This window comes from Geotrypetes seraphini, chromosome 6 (assembly GCF_902459505.1).
Source record: "Geotrypetes seraphini chromosome 6, aGeoSer1.1, whole genome shotgun sequence".
Lineage (NCBI taxonomy): Eukaryota > Metazoa > Chordata > Amphibia > Gymnophiona > Dermophiidae > Geotrypetes > Geotrypetes seraphini.
The window spans coordinates 178,863,539-178,887,297 of NC_047089.1; the positions used below are offsets into that span (position 1 = coordinate 178,863,539).

The following is a 23,759-nucleotide window of genomic DNA, read 5'->3' on the forward strand; positions in this document are numbered from 1 at the left end:
ACATCGCCAAGCGATGCACAAAAGAAAAAAGCAAGGGTCCAGCAGAGATTGTGGTATCTTCAAACAATTTATATGAAGTAGTAGTAGTCACACAACACATACAATCAGAGGATGTGTGAATTATACAGGGGGACTAGGAGGGACTGTATTATTTTCCAGGGAGCAGAAAAGAGACACCTCATGAAGGGCTTCCAGCAGGGAAGAATAAATAAGCTGTAAGCCACAAACAAGCTCAGGGAGGGTCTCTGTTATCTCACTGGAGTGATGAAGGAGTTATGAAGCACACAGAGAGAAGTCCCAGTAGGAAATATTTGATTTCACAGTAAGGATGGAGAGGGCGGGTTACACCGTGTTCCCAGAGAGAACTGTATTATCCTAAAAGGAGACCTGAGAAAATGAGAGGAGAGAGGTTTCCAATAGGGACTGTATTATCCTGTAGGCACATTGGAAAAGGCATGTATTTATCTGCTTACAGCATTGGCCTTTTTCTATGTCTTAGTTGCTTATCTTTTTATTTTTCTGATTTTTTCTCTGTCTTGATTTTTTTTCTTTTCTCTCTCTCTCTCTAACATTCCCTTTCTCTGTCCCTCTTTTTTTCTATCCCCTCCTTTCTCATTGTTGGTTTTTCACAGCTCTTTCCTTTTTTTTTTTTTTTCCATCTCTCCCTTTTTCTCTGCCTCTCTTCTACTGCATCTTATTTTTCTGCCTGCCCCACCCCCTCCTCTCTCTGTTCTGGTGTTGCCTTCCCCACAAACACGTTGCTTGTCTCACTTACTACTGAGAATAACCTCAAAACCACTTTTTGAAAGTGCTGATTTGCTGGAGCTTGGTTCTTGATCTGCGGTCCAGTACTTAGAGTATTGTCATGGTAACTCTCATCTCAATCGATAGAGTGGGAATCACTGTGTGAGGAGTGAGTGAGCAGGACAGACAGACCTGGCAGGCTTTCCTCCCGTTTCTGTATCTCAAGGGGCTGATGAATTTTATAGTCTTAAGCAGCCAATAGGCTTGTAGAGAGAATGGATGGAGTTCTGACGGAGTGTGTTCCCAGCTTAGGTGCCTCCCAGGATGCTGGGGAGATCCTCAGAAGCTCCCAGTAACTTGCACGGCTCACAGCTCATAGGACACAGCAACAGCTCTGCTTAGCTTCTGTCTTCTTATTTTTCTATAAATTTGCTAGATGAGACTATAACTCTGAAGGAGTGAGTCACCTGGGGAGCAAGGAAATGGCTTGAAACATCTCCATAAAATCTAGCCAACACTGCCAAAGAGTCGGGATTTTAGGGCTTGCCCAGTGTTTGGGACAAAACTGTCAAGACCTTGGGGTGAGATTTCTGAGCCAGCTCTGGAGATGTGATCTCCATACAGCACACTGACAGGATACAGCAGGGTTCTGCTGCTGGGCCAGCCCACAGCACAGTGTCTCACATGCCCATACCCAGGGACACCGGCCGGCCATGGGGATCCAGGGCATGGAACTGTTTGCCGTGGCCGTGGTCATCGTGCTCTTCATAGCTGTGCTTAAGCAGTTTGGAATCCTGGAGCCCATGTCCATGGAAGGTAGGTCTCACTTTTCCTCCTTTCTGACCTCCACCCTACCTCTGTCTCTGTTACAATGACCATATAGCTGAATGTCTTTCTATAGGGAGAGTGTGCCAGTCCTGGCTTTCATCTCTAAACACGTTGGGTCTTGTAGTCCTGCACTTGTGCTGTAAGCAGTTTCGTGCATCCCAGCAAGCTTAGGAAACGTTTTCCCTAGTCTGCATGGGCTCAGAGCTAGACAGCAACTAAGTAGGTCTGACAGAGAGAGAGGTTCTGTTCTCTCTTTTTTTCTCATTCTCTTTATTCAGCTTTGCTTAGTTACCCAGTTCTAGGAGTGTGATTCTAAGCCAGTCCTAGATTTATGACAACCCTATGCTGATGCATTATAGGCCTTGCAGCATTGATTTCTGTGAGTAGAATGAAAGACTTCAAAAAACATACTGCATTAGAATATGTTTAAAACTTGGACCAGCCAAAAAAAAGTTTCCTTTGTAGAACTGAGTAGCTTGGTGGCTCTGCTTGATTCTAAATAAAAACAATCACTCACTCTAACCCCTTATATGCATCCTAAACCCACAGTAAAGCCATACTTTCCATAGCAGAAGATGACTTCTCAATTTAAAGCTCTGCTCATTACATAACTCTTTCTGACCTTTCAGTATACCAGGGCTTCCATGTTACTCAGTTCAAGGAGAGAGATTTTAGGCTAGTCCTGGATTTCTTACAATTTCATTCTTGTGCATTGTGGGACAGGTAGCATTGATTTCAATGGATAGAATTAGGGAACTACAAATCCCACACTGCTTTGAGATATAGACATACAAACAGGTCAGGCTTTCCTAGAACTGGGCAACATTGCAGCTCCAGTCCAGTTCTCAACGCATTCCTCTGGACACACCCAGCCAGTCTGGATTTCAGGATATCTGCAGAGAATATGCCAGGAACTGATGTCAGAGGGAACTCCAACACTGGTACGAGGAGCATGCTGCAGAAGTAGGGTTACCATATGGCTCCAGAAAAAGGAGGATGGATTGAGACATCCGGGTTTTACTTCCATTGCTTTCAGTGGAAGTAAAACCCAGATGTCTCAATCCTTCCTCCTTTTTCTGGAGCCATATGGTAATCCTATGCAGAAGCCACTTGGCTGGTGAAGATTTAGAGGTACGGGGGAGATGGAGCGCGCAAGGAGCAGAGGTGCCACCGCCCCAGGCGCCTCCTACCCTTAGTATGCCACTGATCTCCCTGCATATTTATTGTGAGAGTCCTGAAAACTTGACTGGCTAGATTTGTCCTAGGGACTGGGTTAAGCATTTGACTTCTTAATAAAAAGCCAGGCATTGTGCAAAAGTCTCTCATCCTCAAGTACAAATCTAATCTCTCCATTATAACACTTCTGCTTTAATAATTCAGAACTTGTCCTGAGACGCTTGTAAAGCATGGAAGCTTCCTGGAGATGGCTTACATCAGATACAGCGTGGTGCTGACTAATATCAAACATGCAGCAGCCTAGTGACAGCAGCATTTCAGAAGTACCCAGTTCCAAGAGGTTAGGCCAGCCCTGGATTTCTGACAACCTTATCATGATGCTTTAGGGCAGTGGTTCTTAACCTTGTTGGAGGTACTGAACCCCACCAGTTTCATATGCGTGTTCACCGAACCCTTCTTTATTGGAAAAATAAAATATGATTTTTACAAATTCAAAACATAGGTATACAGTGAGGGAAAAAATAATATCAATTTTGAAAACAAAAAAGTTCTCCTATATTTCGAATAATAATAACATAATAATGAAATTTACTGCAAATCAGTGTGACTTCTGCTGTTGATTGATAGGTCAAGAAACCGAGTACACGATCAGTCTTGATCAAAATCACTGAATACCTGATAGATGATTGAACGTGACCGAAGCGCTATATGAGTCGGAGGTGTGTTTTGACCTCCGCCGAACCCGCGAGACTGACTCACCGAACCCCTGGAGTTCGGACAAACCCAGGTTAAGAACCACTGCTTTAGGGGCTCCCGCAGCACTGATTTCAATGGGTAGAATCTGGAACAATAAAAACTGCACAGCAGTAGCCTAGCCATGGGAGCCCCCCCAAAAGAGAAGCACTGTCTGCTGCTTTTGCTGGCAGGGGTCACCAAGTGCCAGTGAAAATCCTTCTCTACTGAAAACCTAGAGTTGGGAATGCTTTTTCTAGGTTGCTGCTGCTGTGCCGCCTCATGCTGTTTTTTGTGAAACTAAGCATATGTATGGGAGGGCTGCACCCCCCCCCCCCCCTTGTACATGTGCAAAAACTAAGCATGTACAGGGAGCAGGCCTTTGCCTTGGTTTCTATGCTCAGTTTTGTGAAAACCACAATTGCAGGGGTCAGGGACCCTTGCATAGCAGCACAGGAAAAGTACCGCCAACCACCAGGCTGTGGCTGGAGGAGAGCTTTTACTAGCAGGGCTTGGGTAGGGTTACCAGACGTCCGGGCAAACCCGGCCATCTCCTCTTTATAGAGGACTGTCCAAGTGCCCGGACGGACTTTCCAAAACCCAGCAGTTGGTCTGGGTCTTGGACAACCCCGCCAACATCTGAAGGGACTCTGAACATGCACGGATGACGTCACACACATATCCGTGCACGCTCCAGGCCCTCAAGATGCAGCCGGTGCTCGTCGGGGAAGAAGAGAGGAGGCTTTGTGGGGGCGGAGCTGGAGGAATTGAGCGGGGTTGGGGCAGGGCCATGTGTCTGGGGTTTTGTGGCCCAAAATCTGGTAACCCTAGGCTTGGGGTATGTGCAGGGGGGGTGGGGGTGGAGAGCAGGTTAGGGAATAATTTTGTACTTTCTCCCCACCCCACCCCTCAAAACCCAAGGTCTGGCTACATGCCTGCCACACAGGTTTGAAATATAAGTTCAAAACTAGAACTGGTCAAAGAATTTCACTTCTGGAACTGGGTAGCTTGACAGCTCTGTGTCACACCTGGTATAATAATGACCCGTGTCACACATGTGTAGAGGCCTCTAGTGGCTGTACTAGATAAAGGTGTTAGTACTGTCTAAAACAGTGTATCGCAAACTGTGTGCCACCTGAGATTTCTGGTGTGCCGCAACACACTCTAGCAAGGAGGAGAGTCGTCCATACCAGCTGCATGCCTACAGGTCGTGCCTCTCACAGTGAGAGGCACGTCCTGTAGCCAGGCAGCCGGCACAGATGGCTCTCCTCCTCTCTACGCACCTACCGGATCCCTCCACTGGCGGGTCGCGGTCAGATGGGCCTCCGCATGTGCAGACATAGCTAAATAGTAAAGACTGAAATGAAAATGTTTTGCACTCCATTATGTTACTATGGTGTTTCTAGGGTTAACATTTTTCTTCCGGTAAAAAAGATGACACGTGACACCCGCCCCAACCTCATCGCATTCTGCTCCCACCCCGGCTCATTCTGGCCAAGCCCTGCCCTTGCCCCGCCCCCACACAAACATCCTCCTTTCCTTCTCTGAGCTCAAGGCCACATCTGGACGACCTCCAAGCATGTGCGGAAGCAACATGATGACATCACATGCATGTGCACATGTGTGGATGCCATCCAGACAAGACCTTGAGCTTCTTTTTTTATGTTCAAATGTTTTATTGGTATATATGAAATAACATAAAGTATTAGGAATACAAAGTAAAGAAAAACAACCTCAGCAACAGAGTAAAGAACAAATATCCAATGTCTGAGAAAAGGAAGAAACATACATAGCTTCAAAAATACACAACCATGGCAAGGAAAATTCAGTCATTTAGGGGGGAGTAATATAGTCCAACAAAAGGTATATAATGTACAATAAAGCTCCTTCTAAACCTGGACAAACTTCCAGGTTTTCATAAAAAACCCAGACAGTCCTCTAAAAAGAGGACATGTCCAGATGTTTCATACTAGTCTGCACTAGATTCTTTTGGCTGACTGTGCCAAAACTCCACATGGTTCAATATTTAAACTTCTCATTTGGCATATTTTTAAATGCCAACTGTGACATTTAAATTAATAGATATGCAAAGCCTAAAGCTGCCAATTGGATCCAGATTCACAGGTCAGAATTGATCCAGTCCTGGGTTTGCCCCAGTGTGTGTTGGAACTTGTAGTCTTGCTTTTCTTAGGGAATGTAATGGGGAAATCAGCATTCAAGTTTCAAGTTTATTAAAATTTTGATAAAATGCTAAACATGAATTCTAAGTGTTTTACAATTTATATTAAAAAAGGGGGAAACATTAAACAGATAAGTACCGACTAAACAATACTTAACAAACATAAAAACAATGGGAAAGTCCCTGCATGCAATGAAGTAAATCCAGGACTAGAACAACCCTGCCCTACGAATATGGATACAGTTGGCAGCCTTACAAAACCATTATGTGGATAATGGTAATATTTAGACTACTATTTGGATGGCAAGTAGAGTATTGCCAATCTCTGGATAATTTCTTCCTTTGCCCATGTACCACCCCATGCCTAGGCAGACTGGAAGGATACTAAGCACCTCTATCTGTACAGGGCCACTGAGCACAAATATCCAAATAAGGGGTCCTTTCATTAAGGTGCGCTAACCGATCCAGCGTATGCTACATGCTAAGGCACCTATAGAATATAATGGATGCCTTAGCATTTAGCACACGCTAAATTGGTTAGCGCGCCTTAATAAAAGGACCCCTAACTGTCACAATCTGGATATTTGCTTCTGAATATTGGGTTACAGGGTTGAGTAAGAGGCTAAAGAAGATCTCTAGAGAAGGAGGGAAAAGAGCTCTATGGATTCTAGCACAGAAGCTGAAGATCCAGAATAAATTTCCTAGGAACTGGATCCAGGAGGGCCAGAGTCCTAGAAAGAGAAGTGTCCGAATCGCCAACTTAGAGGTACTTCAGTGGCATTAAATGAGGAGGCAATGTCTTTTTCTCACCAAGGTCTCAGGAACTGGTCCTGGGAGATAGGAAGAAGAGAGGCCTAATATGCATAGGTGGAGGAAATGGTAGGGTTGCCATACGTCCAGGAAAACCCGGATATGTCCTCTTTTTAGAGGACTATCTGGGTGTCCAGACGAGTTTTTAAAATTGTGCAGGACTGGCTTAACATATAGTAACATAGTAGAAGATGGCAGATAAAGACCCGAATGGTCCATCCAGGCTGCCCAACCTGATTCAATTTAAATTTTTTAAATTTACATTTTTCTTCTTAGCTATTTCTGGGCAAGAATCCAAAGCTCTACCCGGTACTGTGCTTGGGTTACAACTGTCGAAGTCTCCGTCAAATCTCACTCCAGCCCATCTACACCCACCCAACCATTGAAGTCCTCCCCAGCCCATCCTCAACCAAAAGGCCATATACAGACACATACCATGCAACTCTGTCCAGTACTGGCCTTAGTTCAATATTTACTATTATTTTCTGATTCTAGATCCTCTGTGTTCATCCCACGCTTCTTTGAACTCCGTCACCATTTTCCTCTCCACCACCTCTCTCGGGAGCGCATTCCAGGCATCCACCACCCTCTCCATAAAGTAGAATTTCCTAACATTGCTCTTGAATCTACCACCCTTCAACCTCAAATTATGTCCTCTGATTTTATCATTTTCCTTTCTCTGGAAAAGATTTTGTTCTACGTTAATACCTTTCAAGTATTTGAACATCTGAATCATATCTCCCCTGTCCCTCCTTTCCTCTAGGGCAGGGGTAGGGAACTCCGGTCCTAGAGAGCCATATTCCAGGCGGGTTTTCAGGATTTCCTCAATGAATATGCATGAGATCTATTTGCATGCACTGCTTTCAATGCATATTCATTGGGGAAATCCTGAAAACCCGACTGGAATACAGCTCTCGAGGACCGGAGTTCCCTACCCCTGCTCTAGGGTATACATATTCAGGGCTTCCATTCTCTCCTCATACATTTTCTGGCACAAGTCTCCTATCATTTTCGTCGCCCTCCTCTGGACCGCTTCAAGTCTTCTTACATCCTTCGCCAGATACAGTCTCCAAAACTGAACACAATACTCCAAGTGGGGCCTCACGTACGACCTGTACAGGGGCATCAACACCTTCTTCCTTCTACTGGCTACGCCTCTCTCTTTATACAGCCCAGCATTCTTCTGGCAGCAGCCACTGTCTTGTCACACTGTTTTTTCACCTTTAGATCTTCAAACATTATCACCCCAAGGTCCCTCTTCCCAAAGAATCCGGTGGCTTTCCCCCTCTTACCTCCTCAGCTCTGCAATTCTTTGGACTTCCAGCAGCTCAGCAATGAGAGCCTGCTGCCGTCAACCTGCCCCAGAAGCCACCACTCTTCAGTGACTTCCTATTCCCGCGGAGGTGGGACCTGCAGAGGAGCAGCTTCCAGGATATGCCGACAGCAGCAGGCTCATGTCGCTGAGTTGCCAGCAGCCTGAAGAAAATAGAATTGCAGTGCTGAGGAGGTAAGAGGGGGAAAGCTAACGGATTCCTTGTAATCTGACCCTGCCAAACTAGCCTCTGGGCAGCTGGGCCAGGGGCGGAGCAATGGTAGAGCTGTAGGTGGGATCATATGTCCTCTTTTCTCAGGTCAAAAAATATGGTTACCCTAGGCAAAGGAGAATTAAATTGTGTTTCTTTTATTTTATATTATGCCTTTCTATTTGAATTTTCAACCTGTACTGGCATTCAGGGGGAAAGTTATTTATGTGGGCTGTGAATAAGACAGGTTATTTTACCACAAGCTGTGCTGTTTTAGTAAAGGAGCCCGTATTATGCAAACAGACCCTGTGTAAAAATATCACAGTTTGTATTAACAGCAGCCCACATTGATAATGTTCTCCCTGAAAGAATAAGGGGGAGGGGAGCATTTTACTAAAAATGAATCATATTTTTGCACTTATCATGCCTTAACAGCACAAATTAACATGCGGTAAGTGCAAAGGGTGCATAGTAATTGTTGGGGACATGCCCAGTATGCTCTTTGCACTGACCACATGGAAATATTCATCAGCATTCACTAAACTTGGTTGTAATTAGAACAGATGCATAGAATGCCTTCCCTTGAGGAAACAGTAAACACATTCGTAATAACTGCACAAATTACAGTCAGCATGCAGTAAGTACTTTCGATGGTATAGCAAGGGAAGCTGGCGCTCAGCAACCCCCCAGCGGTAGGGAGGGTCTCTTAGATACACTCCCCCCCCCAATACCTCTTAAAATCTTTTCTTCACCAGCAGTAAACAGGGTCTCCTACTCTCTGCTCGTGACAGCTGAATTTGCTCTCTGATGTCACTTCCTGGTCCTGTGAACAGGAAATGACATCAGTGTGAAGAGTGGGCTGTTGTGAGCAGTGAGAAGGAGTTACTGCTCATTGGCGGCAAAGACTAGAAAAGGTACAGAGGGAGTGCATTTAAGAGACAACCCCCCCCCCCCCCCCCCCCCCCCCGATTGCCATGGAGGAGGAGAGATGCCGGTGCCTGAAGCACTCTGCTCCCTCTTCTATTCCATTGAGTATCATGCACTAACTGCAGTATGCAGTTCATGCCCACTCTCTGACCATGACTTGTGAACCTTTTCTGATAGGGATCCCCAAGCATCCCCAGCTGAAGATCTTCTCCAAAGACAGCCAGAACTCCCTTCTATCAAGCATAGCAGGCTCTGGCAGCATCCTTGGGCCACTGAGGTGCCAGAATCTGTGGCTTAGGGACATTGCTGCATGCCAGGCTTGGAAAAAGGGAGTTCTGGCTATCTTGAGAGAAAGTCTTCAGCTGGCATAGCTTGGGGGGGGGGATCCTCATTAGCTAAAGTATTTATAATTAGAGGTGGGGGGTAAGACGAGGCAGGGAAAACTTTGCACCCACCCACTTTGGGCTCAGACACACCCAAAATTGGCTATCTGGCTATGCCACTGATCTGCACCCTCTGCTCCTTCCGGATTCTCTTCTCTCTGGCAACAGCTAGGGCAAAAAATCTGCCTTGACTTACACATTTGAGAGGGCCCTTCCTAAATATTTGGGCCCTAGGCCCATGCTAGTTTGCCTATGCTTTAATAATGCCCTGACACTCTGAGTTGGATACTGTTTATAAAATAGCAAGTAGTGCTGTTGCCCACGCCAAACTTTGGATTTATTCCAACTGAAACCTGGTGTAAATCCTTGTTCATAAGTTAGGCGCAGATCACCATATTTTATAACACTGCAGGCATCTTTAATGACAGCCCCTGACTCACCCATGCCCCTCCCTTGGCCTTTTCAGTTGCATGTTAAAAGATTTGCATGGGTATCTTTACAGAATAACATGTAGCAAGATGCATATGCAAATCCAAATTGTTGCCAAATAATGCCAGTAATTGATTTTTAGCATTTGTTGGCACTAATTGGCTTGCTACTCAATTGAACTGTGCTGGCGAATTGGAGACTACAGATGTGCTCTACCTTTGAACCCTGTCTGCTTTCAGGTGCTTTTAGTGTAGACCAGTGATTCTACACTGGGGGGGGGGACCCCCAGCCATTTGGGTTTTCAGGATAACCCTAATAAATATGCATCAACTAAAAAAAAAAGTTAATTACATCCTGAATTCAAATATTTCATCATTTATTATAATATTCATTAAATTATTTTATTAAATACTAATTTATATAAATCACATCAACTACACACAAATATCCCAAACACAGAGCCTTCCCAATTAATTCACCCAATAAAATGTTCTATTAAAAATTTCATCAAATGTTCATCCCTACAAACGGGTGTAGCAGCAACCAACAATGAATGTACTTGAACTTTTCGTTCTTTGTCGCATATACTCAAAATTCACTTCATTTTCATGTATCTGGTTGATATCATAGTGACAGAGGTGTCCAATTCATTCAATAAATCAAGCTTGACACGATTCCGTGTTTCTCCACTAGGTGTTTTGAGGAGCTAGATCTGGTAATGGTAATAAATATGCATGAGAGAGATTTGCATATAATGGAGGATACAGGCATGCAAATATGCTCATGAATATTCATTAAATCACTCAAAAAAAAAAAAGCATGAATATTTTAAATGATTATCCTAATTCACTGTGGTGGGCATGTGTATGCGGTTTTTGAAGATTTATGAAGCTTGATACATGAAGGAAAAGCACAACAGAAAGAAGATAATTAACAACAGATAATTTACAAGGAGACTGACGCACTTTGAGATGAACTTTTAGTAATATGAACTTTTAGGGCTCCTTTTATAAAAGCCGCGCTAGCGGTTTAACGCGCGTAATAGCACACTCTAAACCGCCGGCCGTGCTAGCCGCTACCGCCTCCTCTTGAGCAGGCGGTAGTTTTTCAGCCAGCGCGGGGGCTAGCGCGTGACGAAAAGTCATGCGCATTAAACCCGCTAGCACGGCTTTGTAAAAGGAGCCCTTAGTAAGTTGGTTGAGGTGCTCGGATAGATTATGTACTTATGTTTTATATTTTTATGTTATGAATTAGTAATGAAGAATTGATTGTGATGATAATAAATTATAAAAATAAGTGAATTAGGATAATCATTTAAAATATTCGTGCTAAATGTATAGCTCTCATTTTTTGTAGAGTGATTTAATGGATAGGAGCTATTGAACTGTAATTATAAGTCCCGTTGCTATCTATTTTATGCATATTTATTAGGGATAACCTGAAAACCTGACTGGTTGCGGCAGTGGCATAGTGAGGATGAGTGGTACCCGCGGCATTGGTGTCGCTCTCCCATCCTCTTCTCCACCCCTCGCTCCTTCTTGAACACCCCCCCTCCCCCAGTGTGTGCGTGTCCCCTTCCCTTTCCTGTACCTCTTTAATTTTCCTAGCGCGAGCAGCATTATGAACTTGATGCACACATTGTAATCAGCCCTCCCACTGATGTCACTTCCTAGGCGCGGGACCCGGAAGTGATATCAGAGAGAGCTGACAGCAATGCGGGCAGCAAGTCCATGATACTGCTCATGCCATGAAAATTAAAGAGGTAAGGGAAGGGAATGGAAGGAATACACGTGGGTGGTGGTGGGGGGGTCAGGAAGGAGTGGGAGTGGAGAGGAGGATGGGAGCTAGTGCCCCCACCAAGATGGCATCTGAGGTGGACTGCCCCCCTGCACCTCCCCCTTACTATGCCACTGGGTTGGGGGTCCCACTGTGTAGACAGTTTTCAACAAGTTTTTCTTTGATCTTCTGTTTTATTTTGACTTTGTGACCTTGGTTTGGGGCCTCCACTCTCCTTTTTTGCAGCGATGAATTTAGACCACTAGTCCTGCTGGTTTGGCCGTTCGAAGGGCCTCCTACCTGCTTTTGTTGGCCCCTGCACCATTGACGGGACTGTGCTGTGCCGGACAGCTGCGCCACGGCTCAAGGGGTTGGCGATGATGTGCCGAGGGGAGAGCGGTGATTGGCGTCGAGGAGGTGCTTGATGAGACGTCCAGCATGAGGGCGGAGATCGGTCGGTGGCGAGGGGGTGAATGTGATCTGGCCGCCTGAGATGAGAAAATCAGAGGAGGCGAATCATCTTCATCGGGCCTCCTGTCTTCCCAGGCCATTGCGCCTAATATCTACCGGTGCCTGCAGCCCAGTGCTATGGGAGAGACGACAACAGGAAGGTTTCTGCTTCTCCCTGATGATGGCCTGCAAGAATTAACTGGCACCCAATACCTCTTCCAGTCGGAGGTTATCGGGAAATCGAATGGTGCTGTCTGATGTTGGAGGATTTTTCTGTCAACTAAGTGGAAATGGTCATGGTGTTCTTATTTAGATTGAACTAAAGTTTTACTTTTTACTGACTAGAATTATATTTGATTTTGATTTTTTTTTTTTTCTGAGTTTGTTTTTATTTTATTATCTTGCTAATTTATACTGAATTTTTATAATGAATTTTGGGACCCTCCTGCCTTTATTTAATTGGACCTTCATTTCACTATAGTATAATTCTCTCTATTTTTAAATTTCTAATTTGCTTAAATGTACTTTATTTTTATTTTTAAAGTAATTTTTGTTTCCATCTGTAATGATTACTTGTTAGGATATGTATATATCTGGTATCTTTCTCTATCGCTACCTTTTCTATCTGAATATGTTCTATGGAGTTCCTTTCTGTTTTTAACTGTTACATTGTAAACCGCTTAGGTCATGAAAATGCGGGAGCGGTATATAAAATTCTGAATAAACATAAACAAGCCTTTTTACCATAGTACACTGGCATTACTGAGCATGGTTTAAGCAAGTAGAAGAAGCTCCTGCCCACTTACACCACACTGAGCAGTCTAGGAAATGATATTTAGCCTCAGGCAACCAGACTGCCCAGTTATTGCCATGGCAGTCTGTTGGTGGAGCCAGGGGTTCTATAGGCACTGACAATATTTGGTACTGGCAGTGGCATAGCAGGGGGCCATCTTGATCAGGGCGCTGGCACCTCTCCACCCCACGTTCCTTCCCACTCCTACCCCCCCCCCAGCCATGCACACGCCTTCACTTCCCCACCACCGTGCCTCTATCTCTTCGCCAGCGCGAGCAGCAACTCTGAGCTACTGCTCGCGCCAGCGTCAGCTCTCCTGACGTCACTTCCAGGTTCCACGTCTAGGAAGTGGCATCAGAGGGAGAGCCGACGCCAAGGGGGGCAGCAAGTTGGTGATGCTGCTCGTGCTGGGGAAGTTAAAAGAGGAGAGGCATCAACACCCTGGACGCCTCTAACCCTCGCTACGCCACTGGGTACTGGTGCTCACATAGATAACCAGGCAAGCTGGATCTCAGAAAAGCGGTCTCAACTTTGCCTGGTTAGCTATGAGGGTACGTCACTGAATACTGGCCCATACCTGCATATCTTCCAGGTGCCACCCCTGACTCAGATACTCAGTAGGGATAGACTGTCACTTGCAATGACAAGGAAAATATCAACTACTTATCCTATGTTATTGCATGTCATTAACAAGCAAAAAAAAAAAGAGAAACCACACAGGACTGGGGCGTGATGGAGCGGGGATGGGTGGAACAGGGCGGGCCTGGGGGCGGTTCCAGGGGGGTCTGGATTTTCCAAATGGAAAATCTGGTGACCCAACCTTTATAGAATGGCATTCAGTGCTAATTTATTTGTCACTCTTTACTGAATCCAGCCCTAAGTCTGTACATTCTCCTCACAGACGGCGGTGACCTCGACTTTGAACTATCCACGGTTCGACATCAACCAGAAGGGCTGGAACAACTCCGATCCCTAACCAAGTTCACCAAGAAGGAGCTGCAGTCACTGTACAGAGGCTTCAAAACTGTGAGTATAGCAGATATTAGCCTTCCTCCTCCCCCCTCCATCTTAGCATCTCTAATCTGACTCCCAAAGTGGTTGGAAATGCGATGGGAATTAGAGACAGTGATGGCCAGAGTTGGGGGGGTCATTGAATGATGTAAATTGAGGCAATTGAAGCTGGGGTCAGAGGTCACTGACAATGGTAATGATGAAGTTGGGGTGAGGAGCAATAAAAATGTGTGCATGGAAGGTATTAATGTATTAAGAGAGAGAATTATGAGAAATCAAGAAATATCAATACTGCTTTGTTATACCAATTACCACAGTTGCTGGCTTCAGCCAACAAACATCACTATCCCCCAAGCCCCTTCCACCATTATAGCTCCAAGGATCAGCCCCTCACCCCAACTTCATCCCCATCCCCACGGTAACTCATTTTCCCATCTCCGTGAGTTCTTTTCCTGTCCCTGCCCCATTCCTGCAAGCTCCATCCTCATCTGCATAAGCCTCAAACACTTTAAAATTATAAGTGTTTGAGGCTTGTGCAGTTAAGGTAGAGCTTACAGGAATGGGGCAGGGACGGGGACAGCGACAAAATTTGCAGGAACGGGACAGGGGAATTGAGTTCCTGCGGGGACGGGAACAAATTTGTCTCCGTGTCATTCTCTATTATCAAATTGTATGCACTGCTGCTCTCTTATAAGCAACAAAATCTGTCTACCTGCTGATGCTGTTTTGAACAAAATATTGGTGTTGCCATGGCCTCATTGGTCTACCCTGTTCCATTACCAAAGATTAAATCTGAAAGAGTGAGATGCTGCTGCTTCTATAGTGTTAATTGTTATATGCCAGCGTTTCTCAACACACTGCCAATTTCCCATGATGACAACGCCACCGGGGATCGCGCGTTTCTGTCCACTCTGCTGCTGAAGCCACTTCCGGCGATCTCTGCCTGGTTCCGCCCCCATAGCCGACACAGTTACCACCTTCTTCGAGCCACGCTTGTTCCTTCGGTCTTCAGCAGCACTGCTTGCATGGACGGTGCATGCAACAATTCACATGCTGACCCAAAAACCTTCTCTCTCAGATCAGCCACGTGCAGCATGTGAATCGCTGCTTGCACCGTCCCCGCTGAAGACAGAAGGAGCGAGTGTGGCTCAAAGAAGAACTGGGTTGGCTGGGGGAGGGTGCGAGCGGGCAGGGAGGGAGGGATCCCCAGCAGTGACAGGGGAATTGCCCCACCTGAGCTTGTCCTGCAGTTTGCTATTTTAAGCTGCATTAGGCATGCATTAGTGCAGTGGTCTTAAACTCGCAGCCCGGGGCCCACATGTGGCCCGCCAGGTACTATTTTGAGGCCCTCCATATGTTTATCATAATCACAAAAGTAAAATAAAACAGTTTCTTGATCATGTGTCTCTTTAGCTATAAATGCCAATATTATTATTAAGACTTAGCCAAAAGGAAAGATTTATAAACTATAAAGAGTTTTTACCTCATGCAAAATTATCATTTCTTTAATAAAACATTAACTATGTTTTCTGAGGCCCTCCAAGTACCTACAAATCCAAAATGCGGCCCTGCAAAGGGTTTGAGTTTGAGACCACTGCATTAGTGCCTAACACGGCTTAATAATAGGGCCTCCAAGTTTAAACAGTTCAGTATTTGCCCTTTTAGTGAGGAGGGATGGTATTCCTCACATTCTGCCTCTATTTGGGGGCATGCTTTTAAGGTCCAGGTAGGATTTGTTATTGTTTGACCCTTGACTGCACTGTGCAGTGGTGGTGCTTGTTTTAAGTATCAGGCTGTCTGGATGTTTGGGCTTTTAGCAGCTTTATTGCAGATGCTAACATTAAGGGAAGAAGAGGAGTGAGGGATTCAGGACAGGACTTCCAAAGGAGGAATGAGATGGAAAGAAAATCTGAGGCGTACTTTGAGTTCAAGGACTCTGAACTCTGTGTCTTTTGCATTTAGCATCCTACTGCTTTTGACATGTTGGTTTTAAATTATTTAGCATAAATGCTTTATTTACAGTGACCACAAATAAAGGTATTTCATTTAAGTAGATTCACATGTCTACTCACACTTTTGTGCATTTTGCCTTTTAAAACTACTACTTGTTATTTTTATAGCGCTGCTATCATGTTTCCCCGAAAATAAAACCTACCCCAAAAATAAGCCTAGTTGCACTGGATTTGCCAGTAGTAGCAATTGTCCCCCCCCCCCCCCCCGCCAACCCTTCCATCTCTCCCTCACCATGCCAACCGCGAGACCGATATACCATTAGGGTACTTTCAAAAGCAGCATTGCAGCAGTAATCGAAACGGGCTGCTTTGGGCCTGCTCCAACCAGGGTGTTCCTCTGCCGCATCACTGATGATGTCATCAGCAACGCGGCACTCCGAACATCCTGGCGGGAGCAGGCCTGAAGCAGCCCGTTTAGATTACTGCCGCGACACTGCTGTTGAAGGTACCCTAATGGTATGTCAGTCTCGCGGTCAGCTTGGGGAGGGAGAGATTGAAGGGTCGGCGGGGGGAGGGTTTGGCTTTCCCGGCATTGACATTATTATTGGCAAAATTGAGATAGTGCCAGGAGTCAAACATTGCATCGAATTACTATTACTATTGTTAAATGTCCATTTCAGTTAGAAGTATTGATACAAAAAAATCATTTAAGATGATTTTAATATATTACTGATTGATACAGGTAAACTGATATGAGTTGAAAAAAGTACCGGCTTACATCTGGTGAAATTATTACATTTTGTTCATTATGAAAATGGAAAAATTTGCTAGCACTTTGAAAATTATTATTAGAAAGATGCTGTGGGTTTGTGATTGGGCATTGTTTCCCCGCAAATAAGACCTAGTGCGTTTTTTTGGTCCAAAATTAATATAAGACAGTGCCTTATTTTGGGGGAAACACGGTAGACGTACGCAGCACTGTACAGGCAGTCCCTGGGTTAAGAACAAGTTACTTTTTTAAAGCTGTTTTTAAGTCGGATTTTTAGGTAACTCAGAACTTGTAGATTTTAAGATTCTTCTGTTTACCTCTGCTCCCAGCTGACAAAAGGGCCAACTGTCCTAGTCAGTGTTCCCTCTAAGGTACAGCATGCACAACCACACACTGTTCTTAATCTATCGTTCCTGAACCTGCTGCAGGAGAAGTGTAGGAGTCTGTGCCACTGAAAATAATGCTCAGGGAAATCAAATGAAGCCACAATCGCGTTCTTAAGTACGAGTCATACTTAAGTCAGGCATCTGTAGCTTGGGGACTACCTGTACATTAAAATATTCAAGAAGCAGTCCCTGCTCAATAGAGCTTATAATCTAGTCAATGAACAGACAGGACATGTAGAAGGCTAGGGAGTTTCTCAGGCAGGAATGGGTGCTTTACAAGCGAGTGGGTGAGGTGAAGCCCTAAGCATTGTACAGCCCACCCCTATCCCCACTCCATGTTCACTATGGCCCTTTACATTATTCTGGCATTTTCTTGTTTTCTCCTTGCTTAAAGTATCAGGCACCCATTATAGCAACTTAATAAAATATGCTTTGCCATACTGGGACAGGCCATTGGTCCATCAAGCCCAATATCCTGTTTCCAACAGTTGCTAGGTCACAAGTATTTAGCAAGATGCCAAAAGAGTAAAACAGATTTTATGCTGCTTATCGCAGAAAATAAGCAGAGGATATTCCCAAGTCCATCTTTTAATAATGGTTTATGGAGTTTTCTCTTCTTTTATGTAGAATCTCCAGGGCTAACCTTAGTTCCCTTGGGAAAGGTCCACTGAGGTAGAACCAGCCAGGATTATAAATACCACAAAGCATTGGGATGCAAGTTCTAAAACCAAAGCCAGCTAAATTTCCATGAACTGAATTATCTGGCATCCCCGAAGTTGGGCTCGTTAATAGTAAGACTTAAAGAAGAGTTGAGATCAATGATGTTAGGAGTTGAAAAGGCTAATACTTGAAATTGAGATCACTAAGTGGGAGTTGTAGTTGGGATTGCCAACTATATCCATTTTTATCAGGGCAGATGATTTTGTCCTAATCCCTTATCCACACCCTCATTACCTCTTGTATAGATTACTGCAACTTGCTTCTTTCCCACTCAACCACTGATCTGTTCAAAATTCTGTTCTACAACACATATTCCATGAGAGCCACCATACTCACATTAATCGACTCAAGTTACTTCATTGGCTCCCCCTCTATTTCCAAATACAGTTCAAACTCCTCTTACTGACCTACAAGTGCATTCATTCTGCAGCTCCTCAGTATCTCTCCTCACTTATCTCCCCCTACGCTCCCCTCCATGAACTCCATTCATCGGATAAGTCCCTCCTATCAATACTCTTCTCCTCCATTATCAACTCCAGACTCCGTCCCTTCTGTCTTGCTGTGCTATATGCCTAGAACAGACTGCTTGAGTCATTATATCAGGCTCCGTCTCTAGCAGTATTCAAATTCAAGCTAAAAGTCCACTTTTTTGAGGCAGCTTTCAACTCCTCCCACTCACCATAAGACACCTATGTCCATCCTTTCATTCTCTCTGCATGAAATTCCCCAACCCCTATATATCCTGTTGTCCATATTAAATTGTAAGCTCTTCTGAGCAGGGACCATCTATTACATGTTAAATGTATTGCGCTGTGGATGCTTCTCAGTGCTATAGAAATGATAAGTAGTAGTACTATAGTAATAGTGAGCTTCCTGTTTCCCTAAGGAAAAAAAAAGAGTCTAATGGGGTACAACTAGGACTGGATCAACCTATCCTGAAACAATAGAGCCAGCTGGCAATTCTTGTTGTGGTCACTGGCACTGAGAGATATAGACCACTGGTGATGGGATCTACTATTACTGAGTTGCCAAGAGTTCTGGTCTCTGACTGTAGGAGTTCTCCAGGCTATCACTGAGATAATGGCATGTACATTGACTGACTGTGGGACTTGTTAAGTGTTACGACGTCTCCTTACAGGAGTGCCCCAGTGGTCTTGTGGATGAAGAAACTTTCAAGCTCATCTATTCTCAGTTTTTTCCTCAGGGAGGTGAGTGGTCATGATTTTGATTTTTATTAGAATCTTGTTGCACTCTAAAGGTTTGATTATAGGTCAATAAAATATAATTTTCAGCTTCTTAATCTAACCATTGACACTCTATCTTTGGTTTTTTAAAGAATTTTAACATAATTTGTTTGCCATTTTCATAAGGCAGTAGCTAAAGGTAATGATTTTGAGAAACTGTACAAACAACAAGGTGAAACTTATTTGTAGAAAAAGGTAAATATGATACTAACCTATTCTTCTATCCATGATCCTAGGACTCATCTCCTAAATCTTTAGGAGGCAGTTTTGAAGAGCCTGCAGAGTCAGGCCATGAGTACCCTAACAGTGTGCTATGCACCTGCATTTTGTGTGGGCAATCATTCATGCAAAACCATGTATACCAGTGGTCTCAAACTTGCGGCCCGGTGGCCACATGTGGCCCACCAGGTACTATTTTGAGGCCCTCAGTATGTTTATCATAATCACAAAAATAAAACAAAACAGTTTCTTGATCATATGTCTCTTTAGCTATAAATTACAATATTATTATTAAGACTTAGTCAAAAGGAAAGATTTATAAACTATAAAGAGTTTTACCTCATGCAAGATTGTCATTTCTTTAAAAAAGACATCAACTATTTTTTCTGAGGTCCTCCAAGTACCTACAAATCCAAAATATGGCCCTGCAAAGGGTTTGCGTTTGAGACCACTGATGTATACAGGTTTGAAAATCAAATTTTCAAGCATTGTTTCCCTACCATGGCTCCTCCCCCAAGAATACCTTCTTTCTGCCCAACTAAAAAGAACACCTAAATAGGATTACCAGATTTTGCATCTGGTAAAGGAGGACACATTACCGCAGATGTAGATGCACGCCAAACTAGTCCCAATCTTACCAGCTTTCCAAAACCTGGATAAAGTGGTTTTGAAAGCCATCTGGACACCCGGAAAGTCCTCAGGTAACCCTACACCTAAGGGGCATATCTATCAGAGCAACTAATTTACGGGCCTATTTACTAAGTTGCGTTAGGAGTTTAGTGCAGGTTTTGGGAAGTCAAAAACCAGTTAATATTTATTTATTTATTCAATTTTCTATACCATTCTCCCAGGGAAGCTTAGAATGGTTTACATGAATGTATTCAGGTACTCAAGCATACTTCCCTGTCTGTCCCAGTGCCCTAGCAGTAACAGCATGCAATAATTTATACATTAAATACCTACAGGTCAATTCTATAAGTGTGTGTTAAGTTACGTGTGCCAAATGTACCTAAGTTCCGAGATGATTGGCATTTACACTCGTATGGTCACTACATGCTATTCTATAAAATACCTGCAAGTGCATTAATCTGCAACAGCAAAGGGTACTCCTGGCAGAATTCTGCATCTGCGAGATTGCGATTCACATAAACAATCGGGTCTAAGCCGGCACAGGAGGAGGAAGTGACCCGCTGTGCAGCAGTTCACTTCCCCCTCTACTGCCCATGTCTGCACTGAATTCTTCACAGCATGTTCAGAATTCTATGTGTCCTGAGGGGGTGAAGAATTCGGCACTAGCAGAATTCCACCAGGAGTAAAAAGGGCATATTCATAGTGATGCATGGGCAGGACATGGGCACCTACCTTTGAGCTTATGCCTGAATCTATACACTTCCCCCTCCGTATTCGCGGTTTTGTTGTTCGCGGTTTTAGTTATTCACGGTTTTTCGTGCGCAGGCTCCGCCTCCAAATTTACGTCACAGGAAGTCGCTGCTCCCAGCATTGTACACAGAAAATCGCAGCACTTTCTTCTCAGGAACAGGTAAGGTTATTCGTAGTTTGGTGTCTTTTTCCGGGCTTTTTACAGAAAAACCACAAAAACATACATAAGTTATTTATGTTTTTTCTGTATTTACAGCCATGCTGTTCCCCTATCTCCGCGAATGCGGAGGGTGAAGTGTACAGGAATCTGTATGTATAGTTGCCATTGTGCAATTGACACTCAGTGCACCCTATTGTGGCACATAACATGTGATGCACTGTTATAGAATTACCCCCATAATGTGTAAATCAGAGGTGTAATAAGGGGGGAGGCGGTACGCCCCGGGTGCCATCTTGGTGCAGGTGCCGCACCCATCCTCCTCACCACCATCCCCGCTGCTTCCCGACCAACTTCTACAAGCGTGCGTCCCTTCCCTTCCGTCGAACCTCTTTAATTTTCCTTGCACGAATAGTATAATGAGCTTGCTGCCCGGTGTTGGCTCTCTCTGATGTCACTTCCGGATCCTGCACCTAGGAAGTGACATCAGAGGGAGAACCGACATGATGTGGGCGGCAAGTTTGTAATGCTGCTTGTGCCGGGAAAATTAAAGAGGTACAGGGGAAGGGAAGAGGGGGAGCGCAGCAGGAGGGGGGGTCAGAGAAGCGGATGGGGGAGGGACCCCACCGCCTGGTGGAAATTCTTATTAGGCAATGGAAGAGGAATCTGGAGTGCGCCTTTTTGTTACTGCGGATGTTGCTGATGCTTGCTAAATACTATTACAACAGATAATTCATAACAGTAAACTGAGTGGAAGACTAGCGTAGTGATTAGAGCTCTGGGCTTGATATTCAGGAATGCTGGTTCAAATCCCATTGCTGCTTTCTGTGATCTTGGGCACATCACTGAAGGCACGATTCTAAAATCGGCCCCCTAACCTAATTGTTTTCAATTGGTTTAATCGGCACACTAATTAGCTGCGCCGCTTAAAACCCAATTAAAATGGCATTTAAAAAAATAGAGGTGCCTAGATGTGCCTCCAAAAAGAGTGCCATTATTACATCTTTTGATGCCTAATACTAATGAAGGTGTTGTTAACGCCAGAAGTGGCATTAGGCATCATAAGACGCCTCCCTGGACACGATTCTCATGAAAGGTAGACATCCGAAATGTAGGCCTTGAAAACCCTGACCTACATTTCTGGCACCTACCTTTAGCAACAAATAAGTGCCAAAAAATTGCCCGAACTGACCAGATGACCAGTAGATAGATTTTATTTATTTATTTATTCAATTTTCTATACCGTTCTCCAAAGGGCGCACAGAATAGTTTACTTGACTTTATTCAGGTACTTAAGCATTTTTCCCTGTCTGTCCCGGTGAACTCACAAACTATCCAATGTACCTGGGGCAATTGGGGATTAAGTGACTTGCCCAGGGTCACAAGAAACACCATGGATTTGAACACACAACCCCAGGGTGCTGAGGCTGTTGCTTTAACCACTGCGCCACATTCCCCAGTCATCATTGACACCCCCTCTCACCCCCTAAAGTTGTGAATGAAACAGTACATACCCGTATCCCACTCTTACTACTATGCTTATGGTGGAATATGTGAGCCTGCCATCACCCACCCAAATTCTACAGTACCTATATATAGGTGACCCCTGCAGTCATAAGAGCTATTGTTGTGGTGTATATGAGGGGGTGCTGAAAAGCTCTCAGTCCATCCAAGAAGAGGATGGTGTGGAATCAATGGTCTGAAACAATGTCAAAACACAGAATTTCATTTCTGCAAATTGGCACTTAACGATATAAGATAACACTCTTTTCAGCTATAGTGGCAAAATAACGCTCAGGATTTGGGAAATTGGTTGATTAGACTGAGAACTTTTCAGCACCCCTTATAGTTGGCTCCAGTATGTTTTGGGTGAGTTTTGGAGGGCTCATCATACAATATAAGATGGTTATGGTGAGATGTGTACCTGGGACTTTTTTATGTGAAGTTCACTACAATGCCCCCTAGCGTAGGGTTACCAGATTTTTGTCCAGATTTTTGCCCTGCCCCGTTCTGCCCCCTAGTTCTGCCCCTATCCCTGCCTCATTTCACCTCTAACCCTGCCCATCCCACCACTAGCCCCAGCCCTGCAAAGTCTCATCTTTGTTTTCTGACCTCCAGGCCTTATCTAGAGGGTCTCTGAGCATGTGTGGATGCATGTGATGTCATCCGCCCATGCTCAGAGGCCTTCTATTTATTTATTTATTGTATCTTTTAATGCATTCATTTTTGTAAACCGCTTAGAAACCTCACGGTTATTAGCGGTATATAAGAATTAAATTAAATTAAATTAAAATTAAAACCTGGACAAACTACCTGATTTTGGAAAATCTGCCTGGGCACCCAGACAGTCCTCTATAAAGAGGACATGCCCAGGTTTTCCTAGACATCTGGTAACCCTACCCTAGGGTGCCCCACGTCTGTGTGGCTAGTCTACTAAAATTGTTGGCCCCTCTTATATCCCAATGGCTTGTTTTGTTTAAATTTTGTGCACCTTAGTAAAAGAGGGCCTTCGTTTTAGAAAATGGTTCAAAAAGATCGATGCACTATGCACAAATATATCTATGAAATGATCATTTTCAAAACAAACAGATAAACCTTTTTTTTTTGTTTTGAAAATGATCACATTTGCTGTTGGATTTTTGTGTGTGTCCTGCAAAATGTCCAAACTCGGATTTAAACATCATATCAAAAATGCCCCTCTTTAATTTCATTGCCTCAAATACAAAAAAGTTTGTAAGCCCTCCAGAGACAGGAATATACTTAGGGTATCTGAATGTAATTCACCTTGAGTTACTGCTGAAAAAGGTGGGAGCAAAATCCAAATAAATAAATAATTGCATTCTGATTTAGCTACTATTGCCTTTAAAGCCTTGAATTAACGAGAGGACTGCTTTCCATAAAGTACCTGGAAGGCCTACAAAATTTACTGTGGGTTAGCATTTGCTTTTAATACGTTTACTAAACTGCATTAAGGTCTTGCAGTTAATGGCCCCTTACCTGGATTGCCCATTCCACTCTTAAACACATAGGCCTGGATTCTGTAAACAGCGGCATTATCGGCGACTGCCTTAAAAATGGCTGCTGATCGCGTATCAATCATGCAACGACGCCATTTACAGAATCACAACTATGTGAAAAGTATATGCCAGAAATGTAGGCCAATGTTTTCAA

At 44.2% G+C, this 23,759-nt stretch overlaps 1 protein-coding gene across 1 annotated transcript in view; it reads left to right on the plus strand.

The window, feature by feature from the left end:
* The first annotated feature begins 1,457 nt into the window (after positions 1 to 1,457).
* KCNIP3 (potassium voltage-gated channel interacting protein 3) overlaps positions 1,458 to 23,759 on the plus strand; it is a 72,073-nt gene continuing 49,771 nt past the window's right edge. The window contains exons 1-3 of the mRNA XM_033949706.1: positions 1,458 to 1,560; positions 13,652 to 13,776; positions 18,727 to 18,796. Coding sequence (XP_033805597.1) covers positions 1,458 to 1,560; positions 13,652 to 13,776; positions 18,727 to 18,796 — 298 coding nt within the window. The remainder of the gene's footprint in view (positions 1,561 to 13,651; positions 13,777 to 18,726; positions 18,797 to 23,759) is intronic.